This window comes from Convolutriloba macropyga, chromosome 10, assembly GCF_964194025.1.
Source record: "Convolutriloba macropyga chromosome 10, txConMacr16.3, whole genome shotgun sequence".
In the NCBI taxonomy this organism is placed as follows: domain Eukaryota; kingdom Metazoa; phylum Xenacoelomorpha; order Acoela; family Convolutidae; genus Convolutriloba; species Convolutriloba macropyga.
Window position 1 is genome coordinate 38,539,747 of NC_134477.1, and position 21,034 is coordinate 38,560,780.

A 21,034-nucleotide genomic window follows, 5' to 3' on the forward strand; every position below is an offset into this window, starting at 1 on the left:
TCATTCTAATTTGGGTTTGGAGCCAATCAACGCGGCAAGAATTCATTTCAACACACAGAGAAAGGGTATGTGTTGTCTTAGATAAATTCAATTCTGCAGTTGAAGCTGTGCGAAGCCAGGATGTGTTTAAACAGTCCTTTTTTTAAGATGCCTTATTTTTCTGATGCCTTTTACAATATTGTCTTCGCTTAAAACTTATCGATTCTTGAGCAACAAAAATTGCTTGATTGTCTGATCATTGAAAAATATTGCGGTAGGGGTTAACATATGCCCAAATTTTCTTTATTTCTGTTCAATGTGCACGTTTTTTAAAAAAAATTGAATTTGTAGAGAAGCTGCTATAGGGGTTAATTTATGCTCAAAATTTTTGCATTTCGGTTCATTGGTCAATGCAATTGTTTTCAAATTTGATACTAACAACTCTATTCAGTTATTTGATAATTCCTAAATCACTGTTCTAGGGGAAAATTTATGCCCAAATTTTCAATTTTGTGTTTCGTTGTGCATTCTTTTTAAAAACTGAACATCGGGGTTTCTCAAACCTCCCTAAATTTTTTCCAAATACAGCTTCAGGGGTTAATTTATGCTCAATTTGTGTGCACTTCGGATCAATACTTAATGCAGTTGTTTTGAAACTTGGAAGTACTTCCTGCTTTAAAGTGTGCTTTGTTGCCCAATTTTAAAAACACTTCACTAGGGAGTAATTTATGCCCAATTTTTTTCACCGGTGATAATTATTAATTGCAAATTCTTGAATTTACTAATACATCAAACCACCTCGCTTCAACGTATCAATCTTAGAAGTGAAAAAAGGGGTTGATCGTTGCCTTGTTATGCCATCGAAAAATTTTTAGCTCGTTTTGCAATAAATACCGATCACTTTTACGTAGGGTTCAATGATATCGTGCAACTTCTGCGATGAAACGTTCCAGAGCAGAAAAGATCTTGCTCTGCATAGACAGCAAAAGCATTCTGATCTACCGGAAAGCAACTTCAGTTGTGGGCACTGTCAGGTAGTTTTCACCTTGGCCAAAAACTTGGTGCGTCATCTCAAGAATGTGCACAAGTTTCCGAGGACTCTTCGCTGCAACACTTGCCATACTTTCTTTGGGAGTGAGGAGTCTTGGAAGGGACACTGTAGGTCACAACATTCTGTTCTCCCTGGTGTTGAGCTGGCGCAGCCATCCACAAGTGGGGCTGAGCAGTTTGAGTTGGAGAGGGAGAGAAAGGCAGTGAATGGACATTTTCAATCCTATCGTCTCAAAATTGTTGGTGACCAAATTTTTGATCCTTTTGAGTTTCTAGTAACAAACGAGATGGCAATTAGAGATTTTATTACAAACCGTTTGGCAGAAATAGTTACTGCGAAGGTAGGACTGTGTATAGAAGTGAAATTTACAAAACCTTTGCTCGAAGAAAGCACGATTTCGTTTTTTCACAGTCCTCTGGAGAGTGTGACCACTTGCTTCACTTCAGATGAATATTTTGCTCACGTTGATAAATTGCTCACGAAAATTAACGTTTTTTGCACTGCAGGCAGCGGATGGGTTATTGCCGGTTAAACATGGTTGAACTCAATTTATCAAAATATTTTCCACTTCGTGCTGGGTCTTATATTCCAACGCCTACTATTTTAGAGAATCAGCGCAAGTCTTTGCTCAATATTAAAAATTTGAGGGATAATTTGTGTTTTATCTACTCTATTCTCGCGTTTCTTTTTCCTGTTAGGCAGAATCAGGAGCGACCACAAAGTTACAAAAATAATTCGAGTTTTCTCATATATAATCCTAGAAAAATGCCAATGGCCCTGTCCGATATTCCCAAATTTGAAAGAGATAATCATCTCAAAATAAACGTTTATGCTTTGGAAAAACGAAATATTTTTCAGGTTTATTTATCTAAGTATACTGGCATTGCTCGTAGAATTCATCTTTTGCTTTTCTCGGACGAAAACAGCTGGCATTATTGTTTAATTAAAAACTTAGATCGTGTGCTTAAAATTCTTCTGCGAACAACGAACACCGCGAACTCCAAAAACAACGAGCAAAAGTTTTGCGAAGTTTGTTTACAAAGTGTTGCACGTGACAAATTTTCACTTCACAAGTCCTTGTGTTCTTCTCTACAACCGCAGATTATTGAAATGGCTGCTAAAGGAACCACGCTTTCTTTCAAGAACTGGCATAAAACATTTAAAAGTCCGTTCGTAGTTTATGCTGACTTAGAAGCTTTTGACGTTAAAACTGAAGATTTTGATTTGGCTGCAGAACAAATGCAAAGTGGTTTAAATAGCGGTGGTGCCTCCACAACAGTAATCGAAAATCAGTACCCGTGCAGCTTCGGTGTTGTTCTCGTTGACGTGCGCCTTGGACATGTAAAAATGGAAAAGTTTTATCGTGGAGATGACTGCATTGCTGTATTAATGAATACCTTAAGATCGTGGGTGAGATGGGCCGACACGGAACGTCAACGATTTCGATTTTTAAACATGTCAAAAACTCGTAAACAAGAAATGTTACAGAATTGGAGGGAGCCTTGCTGTATTTGTCATAAAAGTTTTTCTGGAGAGCTGCATGACAGTTCCGAAGAAAAAGTTGTGCACCACTGTCATGTTACAGGAAAAATTTTTGGTGTTGCACTCAACTCCTGTAATTTAAAAGTGACAGTCGGATCTTTCCTTCCTGTCTTTTTTCATAATCTTTCTCGATATGATGCACATCATATTGTGAAGTACCTGAAGTAGGAAGATAACGAACAACTTTCAGCCATCTCCCGGACCGAAGAGACGTTCATATCTTTTTCAGTTCACGTTCCTGTCCGTTCCTACATCAACAAGGCCGGAGTTGAGAAAACAGTTCGTCACGAAATTCGATTTCTAGATAGTATCAACTTCATGGCTTCTAGCCTTGACGCTCTTGCAAAAACTCTTCAAGATTCTGACTTGAAGCTTCTTCGCCATCGTTTTCAACATTTTAATGACAACGAATTCAAAAAAATTAGAGCCAAGGGCATCTTCCCCTACTCGTTTTTGGATTCAAAAGAAAAATTTCAAGCTGCTCTACCGGAATACGGTGAAGAGTGGAGAAACACGTTAACTGGAAAAATTGACGTTACTCCCGAAATGTATTCGCAAGCAGTTGAAATGTATCAGCTGCTGGAATGCCGCAATTTCGGAGATTACCACGACGTTTATTTACAAATAGATGTTTATTTGTTGACTGATGTTTTCGAGTTGTTCCGAACTGTGTGTATTTCAGTGTATCGCTTAGATCCCGCGTATTTTTACAGTGCTCGAAATTTGAGCTGGGATGCTATGCTGGTAACAACCGAGGTACAATTAAGTTTAGTCGATGATATTGATATGCTTCTTTTTTGCGAGAAGGCTATTCGTGGTGGGCTTAACGGCGTTGGTGCTCTTCGGCATTTCAAAGCCAACAATAAATATTTGAGCACCTATAACCCTGACCAAGTGTCAGTATATGGTGCATTCTTTGACGTCACTTCGCTTTACGCTGGAATTATGATGAAAAAGTTACCGAAGGATGGCTATCAGTGGTTAGAGTGTAGTTCTGTAGAGGAGTTGTTCTCTAAATATGAAGCTGACAATAATGTTGGCTTTTTTGTTGAAGTTGATCTAACCTACCCTCCTGCTATTCAAGATAAACATTACGATTTTCCTCTTGCGCCAGAAAAACTTTTCATCAAAGATGATTGGCGCTCACCGTACAGCAAAAAGTTTGCGGGAAATCGTGCGCCTGTACCAAAGCTAGTTGAGACTCTTTTTGATAAACGAGGCTACATTTGTCATATTGAGAACTTGAAGTTTTATTGCAGCCAAGGTCTCAAGGTTACTGCGCTTCATCGTGTACTTCAGTTCAATCAGTCGAATTGGCTGTCACCCTACATTGAGAAAAACACTGAAATGCGAAAAAAAGCAGCTACACCTTTTGAAAAGAATTTTTATAAGTTGATGTCAAATGCGTGTTTCGGAAAAACGATGGAAAATAAACGAAACAGAAAAAACATTCAATTCGTTTCAGAAGAATTCCAGGCCAAGAAACTTACTGCTAAGCCCACCTTCAAATCTTTTCGAATCATTAATGAGCACCTGTGTTCTGTATACTCTTCTATTCCGAAAATTAAATGGGACAAACCGACCCCTGTGGGTGCCGCAATTCTTGATTTATCTAAGTTGGCTTTATATCATTTTCATTATAATGAAATGAAACCTCGTTATGGTGAAAAAATTTGTGTTACGTACAAAGATACTGATTCCCTGTTGTACCGCATTGAAACTGACGACCTGTATGAAGACATGCAAAATTTCAAACACTTATTGGACCTTAGTGATTACCCGCCTTTACACCCACTTTATGATCCGGTTAACAAAAAGGTTCCTCTGACAATGACTGACGAATTGAACGGAGAAATTTTGCAGGAATGTGTTGTACTCCGATCAAAAGTGTACAGCATTCAATTTCAAAGTGGGACCAAGCAAAGCGCTAAAGGGGTGCAAAAGTGCGTAAAGAAAACACTTCATCACGACAAGTATTTAGAATGTCTTGAATCGGGAAAGAGCACTAGAGCAGCAATGACGAGAATTCATTCCGATAACCACCAGATAAAAGTTTCGACAACGAATAAAATTGCTCTCAGTTGTTTTGATGACAAGCGATATATTGAGTTAAATGGTATCAACACACTTCCTCATGGACATTATAGTTTACAGCAAGTGCCGCCGGTCGATGAACATGTTGTTTCGGAGCATGAGTTAGTGAGCAGTGACATTGAGAGCAGTGAAAGTGATATGCAAGACGAAGGCGAACCTGTTTTTGAAATTTTACCAAACAACCAGATTAGCCCAGCTACTTCTGCGGCTGACACTTTCGGTTATTTCTATTTTTTTGTGTTTCCAGGTTTCGATTTTGACACAATTTTTCTTGTTTCAGCACCTCCTGATCCAGGTTTCTTGTACCGAGAAATTGACGACAATGAGCCAGTTGTTAATTGGAGTGACTTGAGTGATCTGGAAGAGGAAGCTTCTGAATTGGACGACCTATCTCGTAATCCGTTCATAGATAATGAGGCCAGAGAATGCAGTGCCTCGGAAAGCGAAGTTGACAGTGAAGAAGCACTAGATTTTGGCTCGAATTTAAATACAATTGTCGCTAATAGTAGTACTACTAGCACTCCCAAAAAGAATTCTTATATTAATAATTATGAAAGCAGTGATAGTGATCAACCTCTGCCGAAATATAGGAGACGGCAAAATATTCTGGCCTTAGACTCCGACTCTTAGATTAAATGATTGGAAGGAATAATCAGTCTCTCAATGTAACCTAATTTATTAAGTTGGTTGTTTAATCTTTCTTTCTGTCTGCCTCTATAGCATTAGAAAACAACAAAAAAGCTTGCAGTTGTAAAATTCTATTACTAAATAATATTAAACACATAACTGGTTTTCAGCTTTGTATTAAAAAATTGAATCAAATTTATCTCATTGATTCGTCCAACATTTTTCACAGTTTTAAGAATTTTCATTTTCAGTTGTTTCATAGTCTCCATTCTGGTCTTCTTTGAGAAAAATATGTTCAAATATAAATGATGACTGTTTGAAATTAACTCAAGGGCTGTATAGATACAGTAGAGTCCACACAGGTTTGACGACTTAGACTGAATGGGCGGCGATGAAACAACTGAATGCACCTCGTAAGAGTGCCTATCAGAGTAGAGGTTAGCAAGGCGTCTGTACAGATGATCAAAATAACTGATTGATATATCAAGACTATTCCATATCACTATGTTTGTGAACCGGACAGGCTTTTTTGCGTTTGCTCTGAAAAGTAATGGGAAAGAAATAATAAGTATCCAGTGCGTTCCAGGAAGTTTTTTTGGTGACGTATTGACTATCTGAAAGCGGATTTTGCCGCTTTGTTTAATTCGAGGAAAGTTATCAGCTGACCACACTCCTCCAAAGGCGAATTTTAAATTACTGAATTGTTGACAGACTCTTCCTATGGTGATATTATCCATGTAATAGTGTTTGATTTTTTGCAATATTTCGACTACTATCTATGAAAACTTGACTGAAGCGCTCTCCGATTAGAAAGATTTCAACTGCTTCCGGCAGGGCTTTTGAGAATAATAATTTCAAAGTAATCGGGGCTCCTGTAAGTTCGGGGAACAAGGTCAAGTTTTTCGATGCTTCCTGCGAAGAGGTCAAATCAAAGGTGGACATGTATTTGTTTTCGAAGCCGTCAAGACTTATTTTGTTTCCCCCGTTTTTGAAACCCAATGCTGTCATCGTGTTATAATACAGACGAGTGTTGTCTTCTGTATCAATTGGTGTCCCTGCAATTGGCAACCCGTTACCTCGAACTATTTCAATACGTTTGAGGTCAAATTTTTGGTAGTCAAAGGGGTTTGTGCTGTATGATCCCCTGAATTGGGCGTTAGGGACCATACATAGGGTCAAACGTCGGATGGGTTCTGTTCCGAAAATCGATTCCTTAATGAATGAGTTTTGCCCAGCCTGAATTATAAAACTTTTACAAAGGGATTCAATGTAGGGGTATCGAGCTGGCGCTTTGGTGAGTGCGCGCTCAATTGAAAGACGTACTGACTCCGTCAGTGTTATTTTTCTTACAAAAAGAGATGCCTTTTCTATTATTGCTGCGTACATTTTATTGTCTTGTGCAATTAAGCTGAACTCGTTGCTCGCACGGTAAAATTTAATGCGGAGCTCTACCTCGGGTATGAGTAATTTTTCACATGTGAAAAAATCAACATACAGTGCGCCATATAAATCCGTCGTGTAGTTTTTATTTAATGTTTTTTTCAACCTATCCGTAAACCATCTGCCTTTGTCTCCGTCTGCTATAGCTGAATCGAATTCGTAACCTTGACAAATAGTCCACGAGTCTTTACTGTCACTGTTTGTTGTTAGCTCTGTCTCCAGAAATGCTCGGTGATGGTATGTATTGTTACTGTCGGCAACCAAAATCCCGTTTAGATAAATTTCAATTTGAGAGAACAGGCTGTGAAGTGTGTTGTTGGTAAAAACAACAGGTTCACCGTCACTGTAGTCTATTTTTTCCTGTCCATTTGGCTTGTATATTGCTGCTTGAACGGCTAAATGAATATAATTCATGTCAATACAGTTTCTCTGGTCACCACTGATTACAAAGTCTAGTGTTGGTCCCCTTGGTCCGGTTTGGGGGAAGACTTCTTGGTCATGTCCACTCTCGTAATTGATCAATACGCTCGGTTTTTCGAAAAAATCTAAAGCTGTGTGTGTAACCGGGTTTGCTATGTCGTCTGCCAGGCTTTTGAATTCCAAATTTGAATTGGACTGTATCGTCATTTTGCTGTACTATTACTACTAATAAAACTAATGATGATCTTGATTATGATGGTTGGTTGGTTGGTTGGTTGGTTGATTGGTTGATGATTAGCTAGCTAGCTCGCTATCTATCATCTAGCTTGCTAATAGTATTTGATGTTTGAAAAAATTTCGGACCGACTGCGTTTCGTTGGCTTTTTTGTAGAAGTGACGCTTGAAGCTGCGTTCTTCCGTTTTCTGCTGCCAGCGGTCTTTGCTCCTGCTGGTGCTGATAACGCTTTTCCGTCATGACGTTTTTTCACCGATCCCAACCGGGGGAGGGCCACGCGCTCGGGCGGAACGGCTCGCGCTTTTTGCGCCGGTCGCCCCCGCTGCGGTCCGCTAACCCGGCGCGCCGCCCCGGCCGGCTTATTGGACGGTTGTGCAACAACGAGACTTTCAGAGATTGACTTTTTCACTGAATCCTTAGCAGCTGTTCTAATTTTCTTTTTCCCTGCAATGACCTGTCCAATTTCTGGTATTGCTGCTGTCACTAAGTTTTTTCCCAATTTTTTGGCCAATGGTAAAGCATACTTTTTCAATAATGGTAGAGCACATCTCCCAACTCGTACCGCAAGTGCTCCAAGCCCTGCTGCTCCTGATCCAAATTGACGAGCTGGTCCTCCATGGGCTGCTTGGGGGCTGCCGCCGCCGCCGACTGTTTGAGTACCAATTTGAGCATCATAGTGAGCGTCCATCTGAAGTGATGTATGTTATTGCTTGCTCTGACTGACTGACTAACTGTTTGATTGATTGAATGAATCGATAAATGAATTAATTTATGGCTGAGCAGGTTAATAATTTTATGTATGATTATTTGGGTGATTGATTGATTGCTTGATTGATTGACTGATTGGACAAGAGTTCAAATGTTTCAATTGTTTTCAACTGTTTGATTTTCAACTGTTTAACAACTGATTGACTTTGCTACTTGATAGATACAGTGAAGAAATGGTAGTCATTGAACTTGTCTGAACTTAAGGGTCAAGCATGTTCGGCCGACTGATAAAAATGGCATTAGCTGGCCTGTTTCGTCTCTGAGGGTAATTGATATTGATTGAAAAGAAGACTTGACAACTGTCTTCCATTGCAGGTTTGAAAAAGACCGGTAGCTGATGATGCTCCCTTTCCTGTTTTCCTCGTCTTCTGTGTTTGCTATGAGAGCGACTGTCCTTAAAAGTGAGGTAAATGTGTTGCCTAAAATTTCGTCTTGAATCAGATCACAATAAACAAACATTGTGTGGCGTCCTCGAGAGATGTCTACAGGAAATATTGGAGTTGAATTTGGCGAGAGGTCTTCAACGCCTAGTATGTTTTTCAAATCCAACGAAACCAACCTGATTGTTTTATCATTATCTTTCGTTGCTCACACTTTCATCCTCGCTTGTGTTTGTATCCGCCGTTATGAAGCCGGCTTCCTCATCCTGATTCTTTTGATTCTATCCCTCTTTGCTGCTGCTGCTGGTCGGATACGTAACAGTTGGCTATGTCTACTGACTGACCACTCGATAGGCCATGTCTGTTGTTTTCTGGAATTGTAGACTCTTTCGCATATCTTTTCCAGGACTTGATCTGCTGATTGATAAATTCCTTGGGAATGCTAATTTTTTTTCGGTGGGGGATCCTCCTCATCAACTCTTGTCGACCATATTGGTTTTCGTTTTCTTCGTGAAATTGGTACGAATACTTCCTTGTTTATCGCTGGTTCAATTGGAGCTTCGAGTTCACCCGCATTTGCTACTTCGTCCTCATCTTCCTCTTCTTCATCAGTTTCACTCTCTTCGTTTTGGGCACAGTTTATTTCAACAATACCACTTGTGACATTTTTGACATTTGATGGCCATGATATTTCCAATAGGGCAACTTGCCACAAACCTTTCGATTTGTTCAGATCTATGACTCTTGGTAGCAGATTCGAAAATGTTGCGAGGGTATTGTTGGGAAAAGTTTCAGTTGAGGAATTGGAAATAAGGTTCACAGTAAAAGTGCTTGCAGGTAATTTCATTCTTCTAGGAATTTAACAAGCTCAGACTCATAAAATCTTCCGCTTATCTCTTCATTTGAGTCATTAGATACAATTCTATAGGTAGGGGTATCTAATGTTAAAACTTCTGTTATTCGAAAAACTTCGTGGCTAAACTGTATTTTGTATCCACGATGGAAGGTCTCAATTTTCCTCCGAATGCGTACTGTATCGCCTGTTTTAAATTCTGGTTTCTGGAGCCTACCGTTTAGGTTCAATGAGACAAGATAACTGGTGTGTTTGTTTAATACATTCTTCGGTGCTAGACCGGTTACTCGATTCACACGTCCGTTTATAACTTTAACAAAATTCGGAAGTTGGTCAACGTACTTTGTGGTGTGACTTTCGTTCATGTACTTGTAAATAAGAGACTTTAGAGATCGAATGTTTCGCTCTGCGAATGCGCTCTTTTTCTCGTTGTGAGTCTGATAAACAATAATTTTGTTTGCTTCACAAAAGTTTTTGAATGCTCCAAGAAATTCTTTTCCGTCGTCAACCCATACCCTTTCAGGAGATATTTTCTTCTTTCCTAATTTCAGCATTCTCTGGAAAGCTTTTTTTGTAGTTGATGATGCGTTTTTATCCTTCATGGGTTCAACTCTCAGATAGCGACTCAATGTGTCCACAGCTACAAGCAAATATCTAACGTTTTTATTTTCGCTGGCAATTGACTGCATATCTGCTAGATCTATAGACCAGATTTCGTTTATTCTGTATGACTGCACTTTGAGACGCAGAAAGCGCTGCCTGGCTTGTTTAAATCTTGTAAAAGTGGAATTTGTTGCAAGGTAGTTTTCAACTGTTGACCTTCGGATGCCTGTCTCCTTGGCCAAGCGATCAACGCTGCCGTATGAACTGGGAAACCCAATACGTGTGTAAAATTTCTGAGCTTTTCTATAGTCGGTGTTTTCTGTAAGCGTCGACGATACTATTCTCTCGCTTTTGCATTTAGTGCAAGTGAATGTATTTTTATCATATTCAGAGGCATTTGCGAGTCCGCTGCATTGAAAGTGTACCCAACCACATATTGTGCAAGAGAATAGAGGCCTTAATCTTGTACTTTTTCCAAGAAACTTTTTACATGATCCGCATTTTAGTTTCTTTTTGGAAGGTCCTGGGTGCCTTTCAATTCCGGCTTTTAAGAGCAGAAACCTTACAATAGTTGTATGGGCAAAGGTTTTTTTGAAGTTATTTAAAACATCGAAAGCCATGGGAGCTGCTGACCTCTGGTGTTAGAATGTTGTTGGGGTGCGCACGAGGCCGCTTGTTTTGCGCTCTTGTTTCCGACAAGGTGACTACCTATTTTTAGTTCCTTAAAAATATGGAGATCTTCCGAGGATATTTTTTTCGTCGGAAGCTGCAGGTTTATCAAAAATTCGATTAGGTCTGATGTTGAAGCATTTCCGTCGAAGTTACCATGCAGCTTTCCAGTGTTACCGTCTATGCTTATTAGTGTTGACTCATTTAAAAGTTTGATTATTGTCTTGCTGCGTTCATTTTTTCCTCCGCTCAAGCCTGATTTTGTTAGCTCATCAATAACACACTCAACTTGTTCTGTGGTTAATTGCGAAGCTTCTTGGGACGATTTTTTCTTTTCGTCTTCTCTCCCTGATTCCGGTAAATCTACTGACTTTGAGTTCAATGCTGATGCGATGCTCAATTGAGCTAATGTCTCGCTTTCGCCTAGATTTTTGTTCTGTAGAATTGCTTGTTTTGTACTTTCTTCTCCGGACGGTTGGGAAATTGCGGCGGTAGTAAGTTGTTTGTAAGTGTCTACTGAAATTAGTATGAATTCGTCGGCGGCTGACTGTGTCATATTGTAGACTTGAAGTATTTTTGAATCGGGTCGTTAATCATTTTTAGTAGTCTGATCCCTTTGTCTGTTGACAGCAGTTTCCGCTTGCTGTTGATTTTCACACGTCTGTCACACAATATGGAAATAATTCTTTCGAAGGTTTTATATTTATTGATTGCTTGGTTGTCAAGGTTTAGAGAAACTGTTCCTTTAATGATGTTAAATACGCAGTCAATAATGAATTTAACAAACGTCTCGGAACAGTGGAGGAGAAAAAATTTTTGCAGTAATGGTTTAAGAGTTATAAAGAGATCTAAAGTACTCAGATGTTGTGAACGATTCATCAAGTTTGATTATGTTCTGCGGTGTGCTCGAGCAATAAAAAATGGTAACGTCGCTGTTGATCTGTGAACATAAACGCAGCTTCTCATCACATCGAGGATCTAAATCAATCAATAGGTGACCAAATGGTTTTGAGGTTGCTGATTTATATGCTGATAGTAAGAGAGAACGGCAACCCAACTGCCTCCCTAGGCAATCAATTTGAACAATGTCGCGGGGGTTTTTCATCAACAGCATTTGAGTGACATTTAATTCTATTGTTTTTGCATTTTGACCTTTTTGATACAAATTGTGTTTCAAAATAATGGCGTGTTGGTTTTGATGTCTACCTGAGACAACAAGCTGAAGAAACTCTGCTTGATTGCATGCTTCATTATAAATATCATCAAAAATTAAAAGCTGCCTTTTTGTGTTTCCGCGGGACTTAAGTTGTTTCCAATTCAATCCCTGAACAAAGGTGATTTTATCACTTTTTGACCGCAGTTCATCATATAATGGCTGCCAATGCTGTTAAATATACAAAATTATATCAAAACTTGGTTGAAATATTTTTTCATTAACTAATAGATCAGCAACTAACATTGATTTGCCGGAACCACTGGGTCCTACCACCATCATCAACAAATGTGGCTCGGTTGAGATTCTTTTAATCATTTTGGTGTAGGGATTATACAGCCCAAGCAAAAGGCCAAGACAGACCAGATGTGAGGTTTGTTGTCACTATCATGATTAAAAACAAATAAATAAAGGATACATGATACAATTGAACCAATGAGCACAAATAAATGTATAATACAGAATACTAATGATCTTTCAACACTGCATCCAATCTTCCAAGGGGGTCGTTCCTGATCTTCTTTGTCAAAAATAATTTTGTTTGCTAATTCGATCGAACAGTCCGGCGAATCTGTCATTATTAGTTTGTATTGCGGCCGGGCACTTTTGGTGGCTTTGACTTGTTAGCCTCTTCAGAAGCAGACAAAAAGTAGAGAGCTAATTTGGCCGCTTCGGAAATTAATTGCAGCTCATTTAAAGTCAAATCTATTTCTGTTTGAACTAGTATGAATTTTTCATTCAATTTTTCCCAACATTGTTTCCTCAATACAATACTTGAGCTGTTGGTGTTTTGTATAACTTGAATAGCAGCTAACTTTGAAATATGCAAAGTGAATAGGTTTGGATCATAAGTTGTCATATCAAAATGGCATCTTCTGGAAAGTGTCTGACAAGAGCACTTTGAAAGCGGTCCAATGAATAATGCCGCTAATGTGACCCAATAGAAAATGGCTTGGAAAGTAGTTTGAAATCATGTACATATAACCAGGGCCGGTTTTGTACTTTTCTTTCATAAAACCATAGGCGTCGTGAAAAATTGCATGCACTCGAAGGACTTTCGAATCTTTCAAGTATTCATGTAGTGCACTATCTCCCGGGCCTATAAGTCCACCATATGGAGCTAATTTGTCAACTGCATTGACATCTACTTTCGGATCTATGAGCATGCAAACTGCAATAAAACCATTTTTCGACTTTTCGTTTTGTGGAAACGCTCGAGAGACAAGCTTGAAATTACACAAAACTTTATTAATGTCAGCAGATTGGAACATGCGACTGATTTAAAAGGATATGAAATAGATAATGATCAAGTTATCTAATAGTTCTTATCTCGTGTTATCATGTTTTTTGTTTACTTTGGTGAGTCATTGGTTTTTTCCATAATTTCTTCATCCTCCGTTGCTGCATCCCAGCATTCCCAACATGAACATTGTGCATTTGTGAGTCCACAATGGACTTCAATAAACATTGAATGATCAGTTCGGTATAATGATCCCCAACCGGCTGCCAGAATGTCTACAAATGCCTCAATGGTGTCCTTGAATGGGGAGTCAGTGCTCTCGAGACATTCAATTTTTGCAATTAGTCGCTTCTGGTACTCGGTTAATGTATTGATTTCGGTTCTGCGAGCGGGACTAGATCTTTCAATTTCCCACACCAAGTCCATTTGCTGGCTTCGCTTTGGTATGTCTTCAACTAAAGAATCAGTGTTTCGTATGAAGATGTCTCCTCGTCTTGAAATCTCCGATACGTTGAATCGCAAGAACTGTTGATTAAATGTCTGAAAGGCGCTTTGGGGCACAAACACTCGTGCTCTGATTTCGTTGAGTACTTTGCTTTCATGTCGAATAAAGGACTTGATAGTTTTCTCCATGTGTTTAGGATTATCGTTTGAATGGACAATGATGTGCTGGTGCTCCGTGGAGATGTCATCACACCATCTAAAGGATGCACTTGGTTCAATTTTGTTGGGCTCATGGTTGACGACTGCAAACTGCCAATCGGTGAATTGGTCAATCCAATGAGCTAGGCCTTTCGGTTGTCGCTGAGCGGTCAAGGTTAACTGGGCATGTTCTGTTTTACGTCTCTTGACCGATAGGGACTCAACAGTTTGCTGAGCAGGTAGTAGAATTTGGGCACTGTATATAATGAATCGAAAGCTACTCGGTGGGTTGCTCAACATTTTTGTTGTGTTGCTATTGTAAGAAAAAGGCCTGTTTTATAGGCGGGTTTTATTCGCTTTTGATAAAAAAAATTATCGAAAGAAAGATAATGGGAAAATTCCAAGACCTGCTCCGTCTCAGTGGAATTTTCTCAGTTTTAGTTGGAATCTGGTGGAAACTATGGGGCTTCGAAAAGTCAACCTGATTCAGTTGGGATTGCGAGCGAGGTTAACCAACTGAACCAAGTTGACTTTGTTTTATGACCTTATTTTCAGTTGAAATACTCACTTTATAATGTGTTAACAACCGTAACAGTTACGAATTATATTGCGTTTGAACCTTACAGCAGTTAGTTCTGGTAGTGCAGTGGTTTAGGCGTTAATCTAGAGTTGTTGAAGTGTAATTTTGACTTAGATTCGAGACTGGATGGGAGGGATCCTAAAACTGTGCGGTAGACCACCCTTTTTTCACTACTGGTATTCAAGTCGATTTCGCAAAAAAAGAGACTAAATTTAAGGTATGCTTGGTTGGGGAAATCATGGTTGAAATCATTTTTAATTTCAGTCGATTCTCAGAAAGTTTTCTTGCGATCAGCCTTGTGCCCACAGATCACCATGGTGCCCACGCAATTTAGTATTTGCCTTTTATTTGTTCCCAGAAACCCTCACAATCTGGTCTTCAAAATTTCGTCAAGCAGTTGATTGGAAAAACGCAAACACCCGATTCCCGTATATCTCGATTTTCAGTCTAAGCATAATAAACTGAATTTTATCACTTCAAAGGCAGACAAAAAGTTCACGAGGGCTCGCTTTATCTTAAAGATATTTCTTCTATTGGTCCGTAAACGAATAATACGAACCATTACACATAATGGTGTTTAATGGTCGGTAATTTGACTTGCCTGGAAAATGACCAGTCCCAGAAATCCAGTTTTGGCGTAATGCTTGGAAAGCGACTCGAGGTTCTTAACGTGTTGGAACAACTGAGGAACGACTGTCTCTACCATCTCGAGCGGTGAGGTAGTCGCAGAGGACATTTGGACAAAGAATCGGTTCAGTGCCTCTAGGTATTTAGACTTGTCCCTCGCATCGTTGAAACACTCCGTGATTCTGAAACAATCTCAAGGTTACAAATATTATGAGCAATCCTCCAAAAATAGTTAAAGGGGATTTTATTCGGTAACAAATTTACGAAAAGTTTAACAAAAACTGAACATAAGCTCACAGTATTAGTTCAGTTGACCTAAAAATAAATGACATTAAAAAACATTTGTAAAAGAACATGTACAATTATTTGAAATAAAACCAGATAACACAAAATTTTGTGCCTTTTAGAATAATTTCAATTTTTGAATCACAATTGTGACGAATCTTCTTAGTATGGACGAATCTTAGTAAGATAAGCAGAAAAAAAGTTATGAGTTGCTTCTTGAAAGTCTCCTAAGATTCAAAGCCAGGAATAGATTGCGGGTGGTTGTTCTATCAAGGGGAAAATGCTCCCTGGTACGCAAAAAGCTTTTCCCCATATCTTGCATTTTGAAATTATGTTGAGAAATTAGATCCGTTTAATCACTTTATTGCCAGCCAAATAATAAATTTAACAACTAGTTTCACAGCGAAGTTATAACTAACTGGTTATCAAGTTGTCTCCATCGCTTGATGCTCTTGGATTTAGAATTGTTGAGCACAGCAAGAACATTCTTGACTTCCTTCTGCTTCAACTGTTCAATTGTGCCTCCTAACAACCTCTGTCTCCTTCGCCATTTGTCCATCTCAGTCGAAGGATCAATCTTCAGGTCACGGCTCCTGAAAAGCTTGCTCGTTTCAAACTGTGACAAAAATTTCGAATAGCTGTTGAGCTGTCTTTAACTGACGAACAGCTCTGAAAATCAGAGCGCGTGGACTTTCAGAAGAAAAAATGCTTAAAATTAGGGTTTAAATTTGACCTAATATTTGTAAAATATGCGGAACTTTAGCTCAATAAGAGTGTGGAACTCTGAGATCCGGTTTTCTGCACTTAAACGTTATTGTTGACTTTCTGTTTTAAACTGTCCATCAAAATTGTTTCAACAATTCCTTCAAAAAAAGTTTAAATAGAAAAATTAGATGACACAATGAACATGCAAAAAATGTGACCGGTCTTCGGCGCCCTCCATTAGAATAGTTTCGAGAGTTGAACTCCATTCCTGAATCAAAGTCTCCAGCTCAGCAACCAGATCAGCATCCAAATGAGCGTCGCGGAGTTGTTTGAAGTCCAGGTTTTTCACGCGCTCAGTGAACTTCAGCATCTAAAGAAACCAAAATCTTTTCCATTGAAAGATTGAGCAGTTGGTGCAACCTCACAATTTTTATTCTGAAATTCTGAAACTGAGTGATTATTTGCCGGGTAGCTCACTGTGTTCATAAAGATCACAAAATGAATGAAATTATTCCAAATCAACTGTTTGTGATAAAAAATAGAGACCATTATATCTGAGACACTATAGCAAATTAAAAAAAACAGGGGCGATTGGCATCGGCTATGCTCCGCGCAAGAAGTGTTCCAACCTATCAAATAGTTTTTTTAAAAGCCACCATCAGCTACTCAACTGGCTAGTATTTAAGCTCTCTGCATTTTCCGACACGAGTTTTTAATTGTTCACAAAAGAATTTTGTTGAAATCACTATCAAATTAAGTTAGTAGCAATTGTGTTAGACCAATGGCCTTATACATAAAACTTTTCGCTTGGTAAGTTTTTCGTCTGAACTTTTTCGTTTTTATCCTCAAAACGGGATAAACAGTCAACGCCCGGAGAGCATTAGGTGACTGACCACCTCTCTTAGAGCTGTGTTAGTCTGCAAATATATAATTCTAAAGGTTGCTCAGAAGATATAAAGTCATTGTTTAAAGGGCCGTTTGTTATTACTATTCCCCGGATAGGAGGAAAAACTTCCCGTGAGAGCAAAAAAAGGGATGCCAAAAAGGATTCTTCAAATATTATGTGAAACGACATGACAATATATATTTCGCTATTGCATATAAAATTGTAATTGCCTGCTGTAGCAGGCAATTACAATTTTATATGCAATAGCGAATTAAAATTTTATATGCAATAGCGAATTACAATTTTATATGCAATTACAATTTTATATGCAATAGCGTTTTATTTTTTGGATTTATAGCTCATCACGTTTTAATATCGACGAATTATAATTATTTTTCACTGCGAGGAAATACCTGAATGTGTATGATGGGCTTGCTTTTAATGCTACAAATAAAGCTATCTATAATATCTATGAATTTTTTAGTCATTGCTTCAAGTTTACATAGTATAAAAATTATTCGGCGAATTTACCTTATGTTGGTGATAGCCGTCGGTGTAAAAAAAGCTCAAAGTAACGGGACTGACTGATGAACTCCAGTCATAAAATCATTATCCATCAGGTTATCGGGGTTTATAAGAGCAAGTTGCTGGGCAATAAAAAACATCGACCTTCAGATATTTCAATTTAAAAATAGAATTCATTGAAACTGAAAAATAGAATTTGCATGTTTTTTCTTATTCGGTTTCAAAATTTTTGACATCAGAGCGCTTAATGGCTGCTATTTTCCAACAGTCCAATCGTTATTTTCCCTTTTCAAAAGATATCAGTTAAATTCCTTTTGTTTGAATCCACTCATCAATGTTTCTAAACCAAAAAAAGTAATATTCCAAAATTTTTATACAATATTACAAAAAAAAAACGTTCATATAAATTTAAGTCGGTTGAATATTTAGGATAATATGACTTAAAAAAACTTCGTAAATTAGAAAATTGAAAAGTAATGAACAATTAAACACAATTTTTCTTTAAAAACTTGAAAATTCCTACGACTGTGATTCTATACGGACAAAAAGAGACGCTAAACAACTGCTAGGAAGTTGTCAGTTTTCATCGGTAAATTATTTTACTGGTTTTATCTGGGAAACCAGCGCAAAATTTTGACAATAAAATTGACCTTCAGATGACTTTAGATTACTTCAACTAATGCTAACTGCTTTCTGGGAAAAAGAATGGATTTCTGACTGCTTGATACAACTTACTTGATTACACTCTAGCAAGTAACTCCAAACCATGAGATGAAGCTTGAAATAATAGCTTAAAATAGATCAATGTGACAGTTTCGCTGGGTCGACCAGTTGACTTTGTGGAGAGCACATGATTTCTAACAATTAACAGATTGTGGGAATGCAACCCATAAAAGTTCCCAACTTTACTCTCACTATAATGGCGTTGACATAAAATCAACAACGAGAAAGTAGTTACTCCAATTTTCCCGGTCACCATACGAGTTTTTGTTTCAGCAGAAACTAATTGCTGGGTAAATAACCGGAAATTTTTTGTTAAAATCTTTGAAAATATTCTTTGAAAACGATTAAAACGTTGTTTCTGCAAACAACTGAGACGTCGTTTATATCCAAAATCAGCTTCTAATTTATCGCAGGTTCTTTGAACGTGAACGTTTTTTCACAAAGCCTTCTAAGAGTATTTCTTTTCAAAACTTTTTGCTATGATGAACCAAGTATATAATCTCATTATGATTATTATCTGGAGAGTTTGCGAACTTAATCGGCAGATCGCCCAGCCATAAAAAAATGGGCGAACTTCGAAGAAATGTAATCTAATCGAAAATTGTTTGAGAAATTTGTTTCTATATGTTTGTTTCTGATCCAAACTTATTTTTAAGTATTGCGTCACTTTTGTAATTCGTATAGTTTAAAATTAATCTGGGCGACATATCATTCTATAAAATGCATGCAAAGCAGCACAGCAGTAGCAATCCATTGTGAGACAAAATCATTGACAAAAAATCGGAAACCTAAAAAAAATACGTAGAACCAACAAACGTTCACTCAATATTCCAAAAAATCCCATCCAGCATAAACCTATAAAAATCATGTGAAAGAGGACTTATTTATACAGGTGTTGATGAGGGCCAGCAAGTTTAGCATCGATTCGAGTGGCTGGAATTGTTTGGCAACTCGAGAGGTCCGGTCGCATTTCAATGTTTTTGCTGATCAATTGGATTCCGCATTGGAGAGTTATCATGCAAAGTCGACATCCTTCTTTGTCTTCACTGGTCGGCAACGAGGCATCATTCAAATTGTATTCTCTCCACGTAAATTGCTTTGCACTCGTGATTAACCAAATTCCATAGCCAAGATTTCTGGCGGTTTCAGGCGTTGGAAGCAATACCTTTTCTGTTTGGCATACTGAAAGTGCAACGACTGTCGTGTGAAAACAGAGTGTTGCTAAGCAAGACGATTGTGCTAGATGAGTCTCCATAGTTTCCAGACATATACGATAAGTTGAAGATCCTAGACAGTTATCGAGCTGTTGTTGGGTCAATGTAGCCGTCTCCATGGAATCCTGCGAAATTGCCAAGTATGGACATTCGATGATCCATTGAAGGGCTTCTTTAGGATCGTGTTGGGGCATTGGGATCACGTGCGCACCATAGAGGCGAAATGAAGATTGACGGGATGCTAGAGGAGTCGATAGAGTCAAAAGTAATCCCTGTTCAACGGAGGCAATTTCGTAAAGAAGTTTGGCATCATAATAGGACATGAGACCCTTAATGGGTATTGTCAGTGACAAACGATCTGTTGAATGTTTCTGGCTATCATGAACTGATCTAAGACTGCTAATAAAGATTCCCGGGGTACTAATGACATTGGTAGTCGTTTGCCTAACAGAATGGGTATTGAATTTAACAAATTTATACTATAGGCATATAAGCTGAACGATAACTTTTGATGTCGGCGTATAAAATTGATAATAGTGAAACTACAGTATCAAAGTTGAAATTTAATTGCTGATTTCAGAAGAGCATTTGTGTTCAATCTCGTAATAAATGGAAATTTTTCTCGAAAATGCCGAATTGATCTTGTACTACTTTCCAGATTTTATTTTGATTATCTTGCATTTCCTGATGGATTTCCGAAACTTTAGCTATTTCATTCGAGATTAGGAAGAATTTTTCATTGCTCGCTGACTCAACTTCGAGCACATAATAAGTAAGAACGGATGCGTAATCGTCAAGTCTTGCAATATCCTCTGCATTTTTGCGTCCGTAATTTTGGCATTTTCCAAATAATCCAGTTATTCCACATCCTTCAGAACTGGCCATTGACACTCCGCGGGATCCAAAGAATGCTATTCCAGCAACTGCTACTGGTGCTGCATGTTTTTGTCCGCTTCTTTGACCGTTTTCTTCATCAGGGCTTAAAAAATTCGCGGTAACGTTGCGCATATGTTTCACTTCCTTTTCTGCCGATTTTGTCTCATTTGTGATTTTTGAGGGCATCCAATCCAAGTTGAAAAGGTTTATTAGATGAAATAAATGGCTCCGAGAAGTTAACTGGGCACAAAATTGACGGTTCTGTCCACATAGTTGCTAGTTTTTCCAGCATATCTTCAATTTGTTGTTTTATAACAAAATCATATTGCGGGAAAGGAACTAGGAAGTCGAAGTTATAACTTCTCAGCAAGTAAAATCTGTAAATCTTTGTGAAAAAGAATTCCTTTAGTAAGCGCTTCATATTTAGTTGGGGTCTCTTTATTAATAATTTCAGAAACTAAGGAGAAAAGAGAAAGAAATGAACAAATTAGTGTTTTCATCGTGAGAAAAGTAAAAGGTACTGTAAGTCGAAATTTGAACCAAGTGACGTTCAATAGGGAGCCACTGTGTTGTTCCACTAATATTTGTCTCAATTGCTGACATTACCATACTGAGTTGATGTTCATTTTATGGTAAATACTTGCTCTAGCACTTTATATGCGGATTTCCAATTATGGTGATGTTGATGTTTGATTTGTAAAAAAACATAGTTTCTCCCAGCTGCACGGTTCGAGGCAGCGCTCAACCTGAGCCAGGGGAGCAAATAACTAGGTTCTAACGGCACCATTTCCCAGCAACACGGGTCGAGTTTGCGCCACTTGCGGCTAACAATGCTAAGCAAGTAGGGCTAAGTATTT

The 21,034-nt window shown here is 38.3% G+C and overlaps 1 protein-coding gene across 13 annotated transcripts in view; it reads right to left on the reverse strand.

Annotated features, from left to right (window-relative positions):
• LOC142348118 (dynein axonemal heavy chain 5-like) overlaps positions 1–21,034 on the reverse strand; it is a 242,955-nt gene that overhangs the window by 179,320 nt on the left and 42,601 nt on the right. For all 13 annotated transcript variants that reach the window (XM_075399292.1, XM_075399290.1, XM_075399287.1 and 10 more), the window contains exons 6-8: positions 16,172–16,323; positions 15,668–15,841; positions 14,938–15,145 (exon numbers count right to left, since the gene is read on the reverse strand). In XM_075399292.1, the coding sequence (XP_075255407.1) occupies positions 14,938–15,145; positions 15,668–15,841; positions 16,172–16,323 (534 nt within the window). The remainder of the gene's footprint in view (positions 1–14,937; positions 15,146–15,667; positions 15,842–16,171; positions 16,324–21,034) is intronic.